The sequence below is a fragment of the Vicia villosa genome, linkage group LG1 (genome assembly GCF_029867415.1).
Source record: "Vicia villosa cultivar HV-30 ecotype Madison, WI linkage group LG1, Vvil1.0, whole genome shotgun sequence".
Taxonomy (NCBI): Eukaryota; Viridiplantae; Streptophyta; class Magnoliopsida; order Fabales; family Fabaceae; genus Vicia; species Vicia villosa.
The window spans coordinates 128028708-128047990 of NC_081180.1; the positions used below are offsets into that span (position 1 = coordinate 128028708).

The following is a 19283-nucleotide window of genomic DNA, read 5'->3' on the forward strand; positions in this document are numbered from 1 at the left end:
ATAAGAGTTACTCTATTAGGGCCTAATCTCTGTCTGTTGGAGGACCTGATAGAGGGCGAGATTTTAGAGTTCTTGGAGGAGAGAAAAGATTGGTGGCAGCTATGGTTCAGTTCCATCAGACCGTGGAACCCGTCTGATGTAGATTATGAGAGGTTGACATGGATCAGGGTCATGGGTGTCCCATGCCACGCATGGGGGGAGTCTTTCTTCAAGTTGCTTGTTAACTCGTTTGGTTGCTTCGTCAAATGTGATGAAGGTACCACTCTTAAAACCAGAATGGATGTCGCACGTATCTCCATTAGAACCAGAAGTTTCGCTTTTCTGGATGAATATGTTAAGGTGGAGATTGACGGTGCGGTTTATTCTATAACTATTTTAGAAGACGTTGACTGGGGGAGATCTAAGACTTTCGAGCCGAGAGATATGGATGGTGAGGATTCAGAACCGTCCCAGTCGGAGGAGGAGGAGTTTGCGGTGGGGGACGGAGGGGAGGAACAGGCGGCGCCGTTTGACCTTTCGCTTTATGGTAACAGTGATGGGATGGGGGACACTAGTTCCTCTGTAGCAGAAAGAAGCCTAGGGGTTGACAGAAACCTTTCTCCTAAAAGGTCTCAGTTTCAGCCTGGTGAGGAAAAGGCTGTTTTTGACTCTATTGATAGGGCTGGTGTTGTTTCTTCCGAGGCTGTCTTGTCTAAAGCTTTTAAGGATGACGTGGCTTGTGAGGACCTTAGTTGTGTGGGGGACTCGTTCGAGAACGCTTTTAGCAACGTGGGACCCCTTACAAGCTATGGTCCGAATCAGAAGCTAAAAGGGCCAGAAATTGCTGTAGACGAGTTGGGCCAAAAGGAACAGGTTGGGCCCATATCCTTTGATAAGGCTTGCAGAGACTTACGATCCAATTCCTCTTTTCCTCCTCCAAGGAATAATAGGAAAAAATCTGTGAAATTTAAAAAGGTGGCTGAGTTGGGAAACAAGGTTGAAGCGGCCCCATCCTATTTTACGTGCATCGCGCCCAGAAAACTTCCTTCGAAGGAGGCGAAGGTCGGTGGTGCCTCTGCGTGTGTGGAAGACGATTCAATTTCTTCAGGTGAGTTTTCTCCCTCTTCTAATCCTGGGGATTCTGACATTGGTCGTTGTAACGATAGAATTCGAGAGAATTCTCAGATTGGTATCAGGGTGTGGAATCCCATAGCTGGTTTGGGTGTAGTAATTTCAAAGAAGAATTCTGATGTTGTTAATTTTATCAATGTGTTAGAATTAAGAGATAAGGAGGGAATTTCTGGAGTGAAGGCGAAAACTACGGTGGTTCCATGAATCTGTTTTCATTAAATCTGAGGGGTGGAGGACTGTCTTCCAAAAGGAAGAGAGTCAGTTTTCTGATCAATTCTCACAAGATTGATATTTGTTTTCTGCAAGAAACTAAGATCAAAGCTTTTGATGAGTCATTGGCGCGTGAATTCTGGGGTTCTAAGGAGGTTGAGTGGACGGCTTGCAATTCTGTTGGAGCGGCGGGGGGCATGGTTATTTTGTGGAGGAGAGGTTCTCTTTCTCTTAACTATAGTTTTGTGGGAAAAGGTTTTGTGGGAATCAATATTGATTGGAAGGGAGTTGGGTACAATTTGGTGAATGTTTATGCAGCGTGCAATAGGACGGAAATGCTTTGTACTTGGAATTCTATCTTATCCTTGAAAGGTTATAGAGGGGGGGAGGAATGGTGTGTGGTGGGCGATTTCAACGAAGTTCTAAGGAAGGAAGAAAGAAAGGGTGAGGGAGTGTCTAGATGTACTAAAGGTATGGAGGAGTTTAGAAGCTTTGTGTATAGTATGGAGTTGATAGATGTAAATTGCGTTGGAGGTAAATTCACATGGTTTAAAGATAACGGTAAAGCTTTTAGTAGGATAGATAGATTTCTTCTTTCTAAAAAGCTTATTGAGGATTGGGAGGTTTGTGATCAAAGGATTGATAATAGAGACTTTTCGGACCACGCCCCTATTCGGTTAGGTGTGGGGAAGCTCGATTGGGGCCCGAAACCGTTTAGGTTTAATAATGCTTGGTTTAAACATGAAGGTTTCAAAGAATTTGTGGAGTTGGAATGGAAGAAGTTGTTTGTAACGGGAAGGGGTGATTTTATGCTCTATGAGAAAATGAAGAGTTTCAAAGTGATTCTCAAAGGGTGGAATAAGGAGATTTTTGGGTGGGTCGACCTTAAGATGGAAGAGGCAAGGGATAGCATAAACATGTGGGACAAGGTGTTAGAGGAGAACATAGGAGGAGATAATGAAGTGGAGGTTCAGGCTAGAAGAAATGCGTCGGCCGATCTTTGGAGCGGCATGCACTTAAAAGAATGTATGCTTAGACTTAAGTCGCGCAATCTATGGTTGAAGGAGGGGGATAGGAACTCTAAGTTTTTTCACAATTCCATAAAAGAGAGACAAAGACGCAATGCAATTACTTCTTTGGAAGGAGAGGAGGGTAGAGTTGAAGGAGTTTCTAACATCAAAGAGGAGATTCATGGCTATTTTCAAAACTTCTATAAAGAAGAAGATTTTGAAAGACCGGTTCCGGAAGCCCTTTTTTTGAATCGGTTGGAGGGTGATGATGTGGTTTGGTTGGAGCGGGAATTCTCCGAAGTTGAGATCAAGGAGGCGGTTTGGTCTTGTGGTGGTGACAAAAGCCCCGGTCCGGATGGATATATGTTGGAGTTCTTCAAACTTAATTGGGAGATTTTGAAGGAGGATGTGTTCAAGTGTGTTAGGGACTTTCATGAAAAAGGGAAACTCACCAAAGCTTGTACGTCCTCCTTTATTACCCTTGTCCCTAAAACCAAAAACCCTCAATCCTTGAAGGAATATCGTCCCATTTGTTTGGTGGGTAGTTTGTATAAGATATTGGCTAAATTGTTGGCTAATAGGCTTAGAAGTGTGGTGGGTAAGGTGGTTTCGTTTAATCAAACGGCTTTTATACCGGGTAGAAATATATCGGATGGTGTGCTTATTGCCAATGAGGTGTTAGATTTGGCTAAAAGAGAGAAGCGGAGTTGTATGGTTTTGAAGGTCGACTTTGAGAAGGCTTATGATAGGGTGAGTTGGAATTTCGTTAGATATGTTTTTAAAAGGATGGGGTTTGGGTGGAGATGGAGGAGATGGATGGAAGGTTGCATTTTTTCCAACACTACGTCCATTCTTGTTAATGGGAGCGCTACTAAAGACTTCGTTGTGGAGAAAGGTCTTCGGCAAGGAGATCCTTTGTCTCCTTTTGTGTTTGTCCTAGTGATGGAAGTTCTTTCGGCCCTTATGAAAAAAGCTAAAGAATTGGGAGATTTCCGTGGTTTCAAGATTAATCATTGTAAAGAGGTGGATTTACTCCAATTCGCGGACGATACGTTGATCTTTGCCGAGTGTGATTTGGCTAACCTATGGAGTCTAAAAGCGATCTTTAGAGGGTTTGAGATGATGTCCGGTATGAGGATCAACTTCCACAAAAGTAATTTATATGGGATTAATTCCAGTGATTGGTTTATGGAAGCCGCAGCGAGTTTCCTCTCTTGTAAGGTGGGGTTGCTTCCTTTTAAATTTCTTGGTGTCAAGGTGGGAGATAGTCCGAGGAAATTATCTATGTGGAGAGAGTTCATTTTGTCGTTCAAAAATAAATTATCGGTGTGGAAAGGTTCCAATCTTAGTATGGCGGGGAGGGTAACTCTCATTAACTCGGTTATTAACGCGTTACCTATTTATGCGCTATCCTTTTACAAGGCGCCTAAAAAGGTGTTGAATGAGGTGTGTTCTATTCGACGCAAATTCCTATGAGGAGGTGGAGAGATGAAACGTTCCATTAATTGGGTCAATTGGGATACGGTTTGTAAGTCCGGAAATGAAGGCGGTTTGGGTGTCAAAATATGGAGATCATGAATGTGGCCTTGCTTAGTAAGTGGAAGTGGAGAATTCTTAATGATAAAGAGGCGGTTTGGCATGATTTTTTGGAAGCCCGGTATGGTAATATTAAGCTCAAAGTTTTGGTTGGAGATTCTTCGGTGGTGCATAATAATGATTCTATTTGGTGGAGGGATTTAATCACATCGGACAATTATGATAATCTTCTCTTGGATAATTTTTCTAGTTCAGTCCGTGTTTGTGTGGGTAACGGGGAGTCTACTCCTTTTTGGTACGCGCATTGGATCAGACAGCACTCTTTGATGGCGAGTTTTCCGGATTTGTTTGCTAGGGCCTGTGACCATATTATTAATATTGCTTGTGCAGGTTCTTTTCACAACAGTGGCTGGAGGTGGGATGTGAATTCGATTTTCCAGCAAGCCAATTCTGTTTCATCGCTGGCTGATAACATGACTGTTGGGGCTGGTTTAGCTGATTGGATCAGTGTTGTTAATGAGCTGCAGCAGGGTGGCAGCAGTGGATGTTTGACAGCGGAAGAGGTTGGTTCCAGAACAGCCGCCGCTAGCAGTACTGAGCAGCAGCCTCCCACCGTTTTTGGGGAGCTCTTGCGTAATACGGAGTTGCTTAAGGATGTTCCAGATTCTTTCTCTTGGTCTTTAGGTCCAGATGGAATTTTCTCGGTTAAATCTTGCTATGAATTTCTAAAAGCTAAACTGTCGGGACCGGATTTGTTAGCGGACAAAGTTCGGGCTCCTTCCAAAGTCCTTTTCTTTTGCTGGAGATTTATACATAATCGTCTTGCAACTAGAGACCTCTTAGTGCGCCGAGGAATTTTAAATGAGGGTAGTGAATCTTTTTGTGTTCTTTGTATGAAGGAGGAAGAATCTCGGACTCACCTTTTTTCGAATTGTGACGTTTCAATTACAGTTTGGCGTCGGGTTTATATGTGGCTTGGAGTTGGGGATTTCTTGTCTTTAGAGGAATTCCAAGACTTTCTCTATCATTGTGACAAGATTTCTTGTCTTTCTAAGAGGGCTATTTTGTCGGTGGCTTGGTTGGCGACGATTTGGACTTTGTGGCTCAAGCGTAATGCTATCATCTTCAAAGAGGAATCTTTTAGCTTTCTAGAGTGTATGTCGGAGATTCTTATTATTTCGTGGAATTGGTTGGGCTCTTTTTATAAGAAGGCGCCTTTATGTAATTATTTTGGTTGGAATACCCAACCTCTCTTGTGTTTTACCTTGTAATTCTCTTTCTCGGGCGGAGCATCCCTTTTGCTCCTTTAATTCCATTGCTTATTGAAAAAAAAACGAACGTTCCGTTCATTACAACCGATGTCCCGTGATGTACACAATTGAGGATTTAAAATTTTCAATACTTTTATACTATAAATATTTACATTAAGAGTGCATCGATACTTAAAAATTAAAAACAATTATTTTCCGTCATAGAACCGAAAATGGAGTAATGATCAAAATTAGGGGTGACAAACGGGCATGTCCGTTCCGTTTATTCGCCTTGCAAAAGTTCGCAAAAAACAGGACAGAATGGGGCATGCATAGTTGACGGTGCAAACCTAAAATCTTACCCCGCCCCACAGAAAAGTGCGGGCGGGACGGGGAATGTCTGTAGGCACTACACCTTTTAGGCCTAAAAAAACATAAAATTGTGTTAATTCACATACCCGCAAAAGCCCGTAACAAAACGGGCCGAGGCGAGCAGTCACATTAAAGAGTGAGAGCCTAAATCTTTGACGCGTCCTACACTAAAGTGAGGGAAAAACAGGCATGCCCAACGGTCCGGGTGCGTTTTTCCACCCCTAATCAGAAGTGATGGTGGTTATGTTCTTCCGACGCAGTGTAGGGGAGTCTGCAAAGTTAACACTCCAATGCTCAAATCTATATGTGAGAAAAAATAGTGAAATTGAAATTGTGATTGAAACTTGTTATTTCAATTTGGCGTCTTCTTTAAATATAGAGATAGAAAATAATGAACTTACTATTTATTATGAATGGATTGCAAAGAGCTGTTGGATGCACTTGCAGATGAGATCTTTGTTAATGTCATGAGAACAATTCTCGTGTACTAAGAAGATTACGAAAGGGTTACTGCTCCCTCTAAGTGGTCGATAGAAGTAGATATGACCAGTCCAGAATAGTTTCCCTCGAGTTCGTGCCTATGCTTGGCAAAACATGAGTTTATTATTTCAACATCGGTTGCCAACCACTCTCACTTTTATGTTTGGGAGATCAAAAGAAAGTGTTTCGATTTTCTGGAGATTCATGATTTTAATGCTTCATACTTCAAACGTCTTTTTGGACGTACCATCATTACAACTATGGGGAACCAAATCACTTGAGTGTTACATGCAAATGATTTGACGCGTTTCATAGAGTTTATTTCCTTTTGCATGCTAAGATATAGTCTTCGGAGAGTCACCATTTGTTTTCTTTGAGTCATTTTCCCAGTTTAGCAGTTATCTTCCTCTTTGGTACTTCTCTTTCATGTATCTGAAAGTTATTGCATAATGGATAAGAAATTACATAAAAGTTCTCACAAATTCCAAAAGAGTGCTCAATCTTCTTCAGTGGATTCTGCATTCTCATATAGTGTTTCTATTTTTGCTAGAGTAGGCGGTCTTGATGACGTATTTACCGAAGTTGGTCCATCTTCCTACTAGGGAGTCTTGAGACCCACTGAAGATGAAAGGATATGCAACAAGTATGGAGATTTTATCATTCTCTTTTGCGAGTGAACTTCCTTTGTATTTGGTCTTTCCTTACCTTTCAATGTCTTTGAGATATAAGTCTTGAAACATCTCGTGATAACTCCTTTCGCAACTTCATCCTGCAAGTTAGGCACATGTCAAGACTAACCAGTATTGGTGTGAGTACTTGAAAGGAAAGCCTTTTGTAACTCTTTTCTTTCATCTCTTTAAATTTCGTTCTAGTCATGTGGCTCAAGGGCGTAGTAGAAGGTTAATTTCTTTGGATTCGACTGTGTGTGGCTTTGGGCCTCTTCCCAAGCTACAACTTTTTGAAGATCAGTTCTTTCTGTCACCCCATCGGCTCCGAAGCTCATGCCACAATTTACGTTGTTGGGGACGAAGTGGAGGATCTATGCTCTGAGTTGTTCCCCAAGTACTAGACTGAGAGTCACTTCCTTATGGGGAACAATGTGTATGTATATAAAGAGGAGGATATTTCTGATAAAGCTTTGTATCAGAAGAAACAAATGATGAGTTTTATTGGGAATCTCGGTTACTTTAGAGGAGGTACCCCATGGATGAATTCGACCAGAGACGCTTGTCGTGTCTCGTTAATGCTTAATTATTGCTAGATACTCATTCCCAAGAAGAAAGGAAAGTCATCTTTTGTAAGTTCCGGAAACTCATGGTTTCTTTTATTTTTAACATGCTTGTTCATGATGTATTTGTTGTGACACTAATTATGATGGTGTGAAGATCATATGAAAATGAAGTAGCTTTTTGTATTTTGAAGCAAGGGATATGTTTGACCACAAGTGATGATGCTGCTTCGAATAAGCTCCCGATGCTGTCGAATATTCCGGTCGTTGACAAGGCCAAGTTCTCATTCCTTAAAAGACCGAAAAACCCCTCCACTAAAGAAGATTACACTTATCGATCCAATTTATCCGCGCTCATCCTGAAGGAAAAACTGACTACTATGGCTCGGTATACCCAAATTGCTTCTGCTGGTTTGGCTCTAGGAGGAACTGAACATTAGGAGGCTTTTTGGTCTGACCCACACCGTCCTGAGAAGCAAAGCCTGGAGGAGAGCATTCGTGTTCTAAAGCTTCAAGGCGATAAATACCTACAAGGAATAGAGAAGGCTTATACCTATCTTACGTGTATGAGGGATGCTTTACTCCCCCTTCATCTTGCTGGATCTTTTGCCAACCAGGTGACCCGTTTGATGAGGACGGTGGCGAGGAAGAACCTGGCTTTGGTTTCTGCTCGGGGCATTTTTTTCATATGTTCAGCAGCACACCGAGTGTACGAGTGTTACTCTTGAGGGCGTCTTGTTGTCTTTTGAGTATGCTTTTGTAACAAATGGAGCATTTTCACTAGTTTTTGGTTTTCATGAGGGAGCGAATTCGGGTGGATCCAATGATCAAAGATGGAGAGTGTCATACCCCAATTTTTTCTTCGGAAAGGGACATTAAGAAACAACGAATTTACCGTACAAACGTATTTTTTGTTGCCTACTGATCAGGACTCTCCGTCGACGTTCCAGCATCCTTTTTGTAGGCATCATCATCTTGGCAATTTTCCTCTTCATAGTCCCCTTGGAGGGGAGATTTGCCATATGTGTTCCTCTACTGATGGTGGAGATGTATGGATGCTTCCCTATGTTGGTCTCTTTTCTCTTTCCGTTGGTCCTAACATCTACAGTCTTCAAGCGATATTTTCCTTTAGGAGACTATTCCCTGTTTCTTTTGCCTTCTTTCATGTACTCGCTTAGTTGGCCCCTCTTAATAAACCATTCAATCGCATCCTTCAGCTGGATGCAATTGTGAGTCCTATATGATAGTGAACCTTATGAAAACGGTAGTGTTTGGACTTGTCTGTTTGATATGTCTCTCTCAAAAGGTAAGTGAGACAGACTCCTCCTTTCCAGAACTCTGTGTTAATATAGTCATAATAGATATTTTCTCGAGAAACAGTCAGAGGAGTGTATTTATCGTACCGTACTTGCATACATTGGTCATAATCGTCCTTCCGTCAGTGGTACTCCTTCTCTGTCGTGCGGAAAGAGTTAGTGTCAACGGATACGGGGTTGTCAAAACGTGTGCTCGACTTCTCTTCCACTATTATTGCAAAGTAAAAAAATACCCGATTGAACAAATTCTCAAATGACAATAAAGTCGCCACCAAAGTTTATTTTTAAAGGGGATAACATTGATACAAACTTTAAAAACAAAATGTAGTCCTCGCAACCAAATTTGAGTTCGATAGTCGATTATACGCGAGGAACATATTACCATCCTGTCAGCATTGATTATGCTCTCAAGAAGAAAGTGTATGAGAAATCCATGAAGGAATAACTTTAGGCTATTGAAAGAAACATGATATAGGAATTGACTGCTTTGCAAAGAACAAGAAAGCCATCAGTGTGAGGTGGGTTTTGAAGATAAAGTTGAAGCCAAACGGGTCAATTTCCAAGCTTAAAGCAAGGTTAGTAGTTAGAGGATTTCTACAGAAATTTGGTTATGACTACTTTGAAGTATTTGCACCTGTAGCTAGACATGAAAAAATCTGACTGGTGATTGCTACAGCTGCAAATAGGAATTGCCCTCTGATATATTCAGATGTGAAGTCAGCATTTTTGAATGGTCCATTGTAGGAAGTGTGTGTGTGTGTGTGTTACAAACTCATAGATTTGTGATAGAGAACAAAGAAGTGAAGGTGTACAAGATGCATAAAGCTTTGTATGGACTTAAGCAAGCCCGAAGAGCTTAGAATCTAGAAATTGAATCATTTTTCAAGCATAAAGGATTCGTATATTGTGAAATGAAGTATGGTTTGTATGTGAAGCATACCTCTGACGGCAATGTGATTCGGGTGTGTTTTTATGTAGATGACATATTACTAACAAGAAGTTGTACTACTAAGATAAACAAGTTCAAAAAGGTGTTGATGAATGCATTTGATATGTCTGACCTTGGAAATATGGAATATTTTCTAGGGATGGAGATCCCGCGCTCTGAAAAAGGGAATCATTATGCATCAAGTGAAGTATGAACTTAAGTTATTGAAGAGATTTGATCCAATGAGTAGTAAGTTTGCAGTCACACCTGAAGAAACAAACCACAAATTGGACTTTGATCCAAATTGTGAGGATGTAGATGCTACAACCTTCAAACAATTGGTTGGCTCTCTGAAATATTTGTACAATACCAGACTTGATATATGTTATGCAATTAAAATGGTGAGTGGGTTTATGAGTAAACCAAAGTGACCACATTATCAAGCTACACTCAGAATCCTTAAGTATGTAAAGGGAACTCTGAAGCATAAAATTATGTTTCCATGTGGAGGGTCAGATGCTGCTGAACTAATTTGCTATTCACACTTTAACTGGTGTGGAGACATAGTTGATAAAAGAAGCACTACAGGTTACATATTTATGTATCTAGGTGCTCTCATTTCTTGATGTTACAAGAAGAAACCAGTGGTTGCATTGTCAACCTGTGAAGCATAATACATTGCTAGAGCATTGTCTGCGTGTCAAGTTATTTGGCTAATGAATTTGTTGCAGGAATTGAAGTTCAAGGTGAACAAACCAGTCAAGCTAATGATTGACAACAAATCTTCCATAAGTCTTGCTAAGAACCTAATGATGCATGAGACAAGCGAGCATATTGAAACAAAGTTCCATTTCCTACGCAATCAAGTTAAGAATGAAATGATAGAAGTTGGTCACTGTAGCACTCAGAAGCAACTTGCATATGTGTTAACCAAGGCGATGAAAACTGAACACTTCATCAATTTGAGGGATGAAATTGATGTTGTTGATTTTTAAACCTGAATATGGATTAGGGAATGGTGTTGAAATGTAATTCAAATTCATTCTAGCTTTAGTTTCATTTGCATTAGAGTTTAGTTTGTATTTGAATTTAATTTGGTTTGCATTTACATTTAGGTGTTAGTATATAAACTCATTGATAGTTGCATTTGTAAGAGAATTTAGTTTCCACATTTGAGATAGAAAGTTAGTTATAGTCTCTCTCTCTCTCTCTCTCTCTCTCTCTCTCTCTCTCTCTCTCTCTCTCTCTCTCTCTCTCTCTCTCTCTCTCTCTCTCTCTCCCCTCTCTCTCTCTCTCTCTCTCTCTCTCTCTCTCTCTCTCTCTCTCTCTCTCTCTCCAATTCTTTCATCTTCATTTTCTCTCTCTTGTGCTTCAATAGAGGTATTTTGCTATTAACACCAACAAATATTACAAACCGAGGTGATAATATTACTCTATTACCTTGGTTTACTTTCAAGTGAGAGCAAATTTTGAAAATAATAAAAATATAGTTGTTGGAGATTGAACAAATGTGCAAAAAACTTTACCCATCGATTAATAAAAAAACAGAGGGATAAAGTGACAAGTTTTCATGACGTCCTTCGTTATCTCACTTGGATAATCGAGATTAAATCTCCTTCGTGCCCAATAATCAAACTCAATGATATTTACACGATAATGCAACTATACGCAATATTTACATGATAACGAAATATAAACATATTTACATACAAGTTGAGAGTTATTTATTATATTTCAACAAAATAAGTCAATAAATGTCACAAATTAAAAAATTAATGTTCAAAATAACAAAAATATTGGCACTTATCACTTGTGTCTCAAAAGCACAAATTAAGAGATAAAAATAATAAAAAGTTTTTGAAAATTATATATTAAATTTAATAAAAATTTATAATTAATAATTTTATTTTTTTTAAATCTTTATTCGTGGGTTGTTTAGGACATAAGTTAGCATTAACTAAAAAAAATGTATGTAAATAATATTAGTTAATAGAGTTAAAAGAAGTGAAAATTAATATTATAATTGAAATTGAAAGAATAAGTCATTCTAATTTTTTTATAAAAAAATTAAGTATCTATTCCAATTTTCATTCCACAACAATGCATTTCTTTTACAAAGATTTGATGGAAAAAAATAGTGGGATGAAAGATAACATGCATATGGGTCCCATGTAAAGAGTTATGTTTTTGTATTGGGTGCTGAAGTCATGTGAATAAAACCAAGATAGTATGTAAAATTAAAATGATGTCAGTATATATTTAATTTTGTTATATATGCAGATATATGCAAAGTGTTATAAATAAATAAGTAAAATATGGTATGTTCGAATTTATTCTTCTACGACTAGATATTTTTTCACAACAACTATCAATTTAATTAATTTGACGGAATTCATTTTTTAATAGGTGTATATTTGATTCAGAAATAATTTTGTCCTATCAAAGACATGACTAAACCCCAATTTACTGTTGATGATCCAATGGCATAGCATGGCATGGTACAGTAAGTATTATGTGTAAAGATGGGAAGAAAATTACAAAGTTATGTAGGGCATTTACAATAGGTCACATGGGTAAGAACAGAGAGATAAGAGAGAAAAACAATAGTACTGAACATAAAGGCCAAATTGAGTGCAAAATAGTTTGGTCTTTGGTCTCAGAACTGGACCATGCATGATGTGGTGTATACAAAGTACGTTGCTGTAGTAACTAATGCAAAAGCAAGCAACTGTGGTGTATATTGTTCACATTGCAACCAACACCACACGCATTTAAGCATCTTGTATTCACCTACACTGATGATTTTTCTTGATTGTTTTGTCCTGGGTGAAGATGTGAGGTGAGCGCGTGAGTTATATGGATTTGTGATGAAGGGATGAGACCCTACGTAGAAAGGCAACATATGGCTGAAAAGACAGGATTGGAATTTATGCACACAAATCAATTGACACACCCTAACCATCCATCATGTTTTAGGACCACATATCTTGCTTTTTTTGGATTTGACTCCATTTCTATTCTTACATAACCAACACAGTGTTTTATGTCTACTTTCAATAGTAATATTGGTATACATACACATCCATACCTTTGTTATTTATATTCTCGTAATTATGATTAAAATAAGTCGAGTCGAGTCGAACTCGTCTCAGCTCAGTTCGACTCGTTAAAAATTGATCGAATTCAAATTTAAATTTATAATGATTTTTTTTTTTCAACTCAAATTCAACTCGCTAAGAATTTGTCGAGTTCGAGTTCATCACGAACTTTTTTTCAGCTCAAACTCACTTGTTAGAAGTTCACGAAAATCTCGGTTCAACTCGTTATATTTATCTTATCAGGTTCAACTCGCTTATTTCACGGACTTAAAAGTAATTTTTTAAAGTCTACTTATATATATATATATATATATATATATATATATATATATATATATATATATATATATATATATATATATATATATATATATATATATATATATATATATATATATATATATATATGACATTTTAAACTAATATTTTTTAAATAAAAAATATAGAAATAAAATAAAGTTATAAGATTTAAATTTATACGGTGTTAATTTTATTTGTAGAAATATTTTGGCAAAATACTCTTTTTAGTCCTTAATGTTAACATCGGGGTTCATTTTGGTCCCTTAACTTCAAAAACTATCATATAGATCCCTTAACTCTTCAAAAGGTGTCATGTTAGTCCTTTTTATCATATTAGCGACCGATTTTTGAGTTTTTCCGTCGCTAATGTGACAAAAAGACTAAAATGAGACCTTTTGAAGAGTTAAGGGACCAATATGACACTTTTTGAAGTTAAGAGACCAAAATGAACCCCGAGGTTAACATAAGAGACCAAAAAGAGTATTTTGCCAAATATTTTGCTCACTTGAAAATATAAATTATCATTTAAAACGGTTAGATTAAAAGAAAATATGATACTAAAATTTAGAAGAAATCTTTAAAACTACTCTTAAAAACAATATAATCTATCTCATATATAATGAAATTGACTCTTGAATCTAACGAACCGAACTATGTATAGTTCAAGTTCAGCTCATTTAGTTAATGAATTTAGTTTTTAAACTCATTTTCAGCTCATTTGGTTCATGAATCTAGTTCAACGATTTAATTTTTTAATCGAGTTTCGAACTATTTTTTAGTTAATTTTGTTCATTATCGGCCCTACTCTCAGAAAACTGTCATATTAGATAGATGTGTGATTCTTATAAAATGATTAAATATATTAATTTTAATGATAAAATTAATACAACATCATTTATTAGAATATCTTTATTAATTAAGTTGAATAAAGTGAAAGTTAATAAATATGAATATAGTAAGAAAAATAATAATAAATACTGCATTAATATTGTAAAGATAATTATTTTGAGTAAAAAAAGGTGTCAATGAGACACTTTTTATAAGAAAAAGATAGTATTTAAAAGTTATTATTTATACTGCATTCAATTAAGACTAGTTAAGTGATCTACTAACAATATATTGGTGAAAACTTAGGTTTTGAGGGTGTGCTTCGAATTCTGTTAGGTGTTAACAATTTTTTGTGTTTGATCAGTTCATAATTCATTCATAGTGTTGCTCTGGCTTTAAATGGAGCTTTCATTAGTGGACAATAAAATTGATTCTTTTGAATTAGTCGGTCGCAAAGTCAAATACTAAGATTTTAAAATAATAATAATAATAATAATAATAATAATAATATAAATAATAATAATAATAATAATAATAATATAAATAATAATAATAATAATAATAATAATAATAATAATAATAATAATAATAATAATAATAATAATAATAATAATAATATAAAAAAGTTGATTAACTAGTTCACATATACCCGGTTGTAATTAGAACGTAACCTTGTTTCTAATGATTAGTATTTAAAGATAAATTTGTTCTACATATGTTAAGTGAAAAATATATTTCTAATATTTTTTATAATAATCAATTTTGCACTATAACGTCAAAAAAAGAATTATTAATAAAAATAATAATATAGATATAACAAATAACAATATTTTATATATTTGTCACACCAAAGGTATTATTACAATAAAATCATTATAAATTACACTTAATCTCAATACAAAACAAATTTCGGTACTCAATGGTGTTAGGAGATTTACATAAAGATGAAGAAAAAATGGAGTTGTGTGAATGACTTCAATCTTCAAGATTGATGAGCTCCATTTTGATCAAAAACTTCATCTTCTTGTCTCCGAACTTTTCTTTCTTCAAAATATGTGATATCTCTAAAATTCAGACCATGACTTCTATTTTTATGGAAGCAACTCTTGAACACATCACCATTAACAACTTTACCAACTATATGTGCACCTTCCTCTATTATCAGTTTCTTTTGCAAATTGTCTCAATTGTATTTTCAGTTTTTTTTATGGAAGCATTAGTATTATTTCGGTAGGCCATGTATGCTTGCATGATCTGATTTAATGTTTTCTCAAGCTTTGAAATTTTCTTAAGATGAGAATTTTGGTTATATGGTCAGTACGATACGAGGATTGCCTCTAAAAAATTTATTTGTTTCTCCTATAAAAGTTGTTTTTTGCATTGATTAGCTAGTTATGGTATTGGTCTTATCTTTGTCCATATTGATTGCTTAATTTGACATCTTCCTTCGTTTGATATAAATGATCATCACTACATTCTTGGTGTAAGTTTTAAAGGTCGATAGTAAGTTTTAAAGGTCGATAATTTAATTATATTTTGATATTTTTTTGAATTATCTATTTGTTAAAGTATGTCTTAAAATTTTAAGTGATGAAGAGAATAAAATATATTTGAAGATTACATAAACTATAAAGTCGAAAATTTATCCAAAAAGTCGTCAGAACGAGTCGTTATTGTAAGAGAGTTTTTCATCAAAGGTGACTAACAGCTGGAAATTATACAAAAATTGGAAGGCCAGACTCCCAGAGCTTCGGCGGCAGGCTAGCGCCGACGAGTCGTGGCAGAAGATCGGCGGCAGCAGAGTCGCAAGTTGGTGGTGGCGAAGGTTAGCGCGACGGAGGAGGCGGCGTAGGTTGGCGCAACGACGAAACCGGTAGCAAAGGTTGGTGCGGAGGCGGGTTGGGGACGGCCCGCAAGTTGTCTGAGTTTTTTTTAGATTATCTTGCTAGTTTTCTTGGTTCGCGTGTTTGGGACTTTTAGGTTCTGTTCATGAATTCATATGTTAATGGGTTGTGTTTTGGGCTTTGTTATCAATCTGTTGGATTTTAACAATTATATATATATATATATATATATATATATATATATATATATATATATATATATATATATATATATATATATTGTAACAATCTTGAAAACTTTAGGACTGAAGAGAGAAATAATGGTTTAGGGTTTTGGAAAACTTTTGAAGTTATCTAAGGGGATTAGGAAATCTCGTGTAACAACTTTTGGAGTATAGTGAATTGGAGAGTTGCTCTCTCCCCTTGACGTTGATCATTTGATCAAACTCAGTAAACAAACATTTTGTGTTTCTTGCCTTATTTTATCTTCTTCTACCAAGTTAATTCATTATCTTATCTCATTGGAAGTTATTATTGTTGAATGTCATTTATTTTGTTTGTCATTTTTCTTTGTGCCACACGTAAAAAAATTTATTGTGATTGAACTCTGAATACTTCAAGTGATTTTAAATATTGCATCAATTTCACAATAATCATGTCTTGGAGGTTCTATGTGACACATCAATTTCATATTTTAAAAAATCAAATATTTGGAAAACCCGCAGGAAATTTCTTATGAGTAAATTTTTGCAAGAAAATCCACAGAAAATTAACAAATAACTAAAAAATAACATAGAACTTCCAAGACATTGGGCGGGTCCTATTACATTTTTAAAGAGTTATCCAAAGCATTTAGCAGATATTTAGTAACAAAAACAATTTTGTTTTAAAATATGGTAGTTTGGTAATGAGAGGGGAAAGTATGATATCATGAAGAATAAATTGGGAAATAATGGTATTTGGTGCGAAATTCCCTAACGCAAATTTTCCACTATTCGTAAGTGCCACCATAGTCAATCATTCGGTGTCAAGGATCCTCATTGACGATGGAAGTTCGTGCTACCTAACGTATCTTGAAATCTTCAGGAAGTTATGGTTACACATGTAAGATCTAAAGTCGTGTGAAGGATAAAGTCTCTTAGTGTGTAACAATTCTTCAAGTCGACCATGCAGAACAGTAGGCCTATCGATTTCCTTCGTAGAAGGGAAAGACAAGAGGAATGTGAACATGTTTTTCTTCCTGATTCCTTGTGAAAATGTCTACAACGGCATTCTTGGGAGATCATTCTTAGTTACGTTGGACGTAGTGGCCTCTACGACCCATTTAAAGATGAAATACCATAATGATTCGGATCAGTCAATCCTTGTTACACGAGGCAATGCTAAAGAACTTTCTACCATTCTCCTTCGTCCTAGAGGAAATGAGGAAAAAGTTTGATGAAATCACCAACATAGTAAATCTCAACATACAGGAGGATACAACATTACAAGAGAACGAGCTAAGCATTTCGACCAGGAGCATGACGAATAGCTTTAGGCCAATTCTTGAAGGTGAGTTCAAATTCGTTCAACCATAAAGACTGTTTAGGACTTACTCGATGTTAGCTTCATCTATGAAGTTAGATATACTAAATGTCTCTCCAATATCGTGTTGGTCAAGAATACATTGGGGAAGTGGAGAATATGTGTCGATTAAACAGATCTCAATCGAGCATGTCCTAAAAACTCATATCCACTTTTTAATATAGATAAACTAGTAGACAATTCAATTAAATACAAACTTTTTTCATTCATGAATGCATATTTTGATTAATTTTATATATCCAAATACGAGCTGAATAGGGAAAAAACAACTTTCATGCCGAGTGACAAAAATAATATAAATTTTTTAAAATGCTAAGTGACTAAGCAAAACAGAATGAAAGAAAAATGGAGGGTAAAATTTTTTAATACCACTGTTGATCTTCTTGATAGCCAAAAATTCATTTAAACTTTATAAAAAGAAGAATACATTTATTTAATATTGAAATTAAAATAATTAGGTAGATAAAGTGTTTGGCTACGCCGACAAAAAACAGAATCCTTTTTATATTATTTTAAATAATTTTATAAGTCTATAATCTATATATAATCTAATCATAAACAGACTATACCATAGGTACTTTTTTTTTAAAAGGAAATTTATACCTTAGATACTTGTACATGTTTTATTCGTGAACAGGGTAGTATATTCCCTGAACTATTATTTTATATTCTCTGAACTATAAATTTTATTCGGAAACACATGTAACTAAATGGAATATAAAAATTATGACTAGTTAAATTATAGTATATAAAAGATAAAATATAAAAAAGTTGCAAGTGCCGTCAAAAGATTCTTACATTCTTTTGAAATATAAAATAAGTTAAATATTTGTTGGAGAGATAATATTTGTTACATCGTCTACTTCTTTTAACAAAGGTTTAATGGCAACTTTGATCTCATTATTTTGTGTTTTTTATTTTTATTTAGTCTTCCTATTTTTAAAATTACAATTTTGGTCTCTCTTTTAAGTTTTTTGTGCAATTTTTATTTCACTGCTTTACTTTTTTTCAGCAAAATTAATCCTTATTTTTATTTATTTTTTAACATAAAACTCAAAAGAGGACCAAAGTCGTGGTTTTAAAAATGAATGACTAAAATTAAAAAAAAAACAAAATAAAAGGATCAAAATTACAATTAAATCTTTAAAAAATATTTATTTTTATGATTCATTTTTAAAGTTTAAAATAATACCAATTATTATTTTGTTAAAACAATCTCTAACTAATAATCTCTCCTATGCTAACTTAGTTATGCATAGTCTCAAATAAAATGACGGAGTTGTGTTAGACAATCGACAACAAATATAAAATTCAATCAAAAACTTTGCGGGCATTTTTGTCCATCACTTCATCATTTTGCGGATATTTTGTGTTAAATTTTTTTTTTATAATTAAATTGTATTTTTGGTTTTAAATTGTACTTTTGCAATTAATTGTACTTTTGATTCTAAATTGTATTATTTTGGAAGTATTTTGTGTCTAAAATTTACTTTTTATATGTGTAAAATAATTTTACACTGTCGGTGCATGAGTATTATTCTTTTTTTAATTCACAAGTAAATTAGTTTCTAAAATATATGTTATTAGTCTAATTACGTGTCTAATGTTTGTTATGTGTCAAAATCAAATTCTATTATTAATATAAATATTTTTATAAATGATGCCCAAAAAATAATATTTGTGTACATGGTAAAATATATTTAATTCATGTATTTTTATTAATGGTGTTATTTATATATGGTAAAAAATATATTATTGATTTAAATATTTTTATATACGAAAATTTATTATTGATCCAAATATTTTTGTAAATGATAATTAAACATAAAAAATATTTGTATACGAGAAAAAATTTATTATTGATCTAAATATTTTTATATTGATCTAAATATTTTTATATACAAAAGATGGTATTTATGATCTAAACATTTATGATTTAAAAATGATATACGGAAAAAGATTTATTATTGATTTAAATATTTTTATTTAAAAAAAAAATTATTAATTTAAATATTTTATTTTTTTAATTTTCTATTTAAAATAAATATATTATGTAAATAAATACGCGTGTCAAACTAGAACACGTGGACATACACAAATTTGTTAGTTATTACTATTGAGATGTGTAATTAAATTTAAAGTGACCATAAACTTATCTAAAGTTAAAGACTCAATTTATCTTACATGTT

General features: G+C 34.8%; 1 protein-coding gene across 1 annotated transcript; it reads left to right on the forward strand.

Moving 5' to 3' along the window:
* The first annotated feature begins 3895 nt into the window (after window positions 1-3895).
* LOC131653687 (uncharacterized) lies at window positions 3896-5137 on the forward strand. Its single transcript, XM_058923950.1, has one exon. It carries the CDS (start codon window positions 3896-3898, stop codon window positions 5135-5137), a length of 1242 nt encoding a protein of 413 aa, XP_058779933.1.
* Window positions 5138-19283: the final 14146 nt, after the last annotated feature.

Excerpts from the sequence above, each read along its gene's own strand:
- LOC131653687 (XM_058923950.1), top strand. The coding sequence starts at position 3,896 with ATGGAGATCATGAATGTGGCCTTGCTTAGTAAGTGGAAGTGGAGAATT.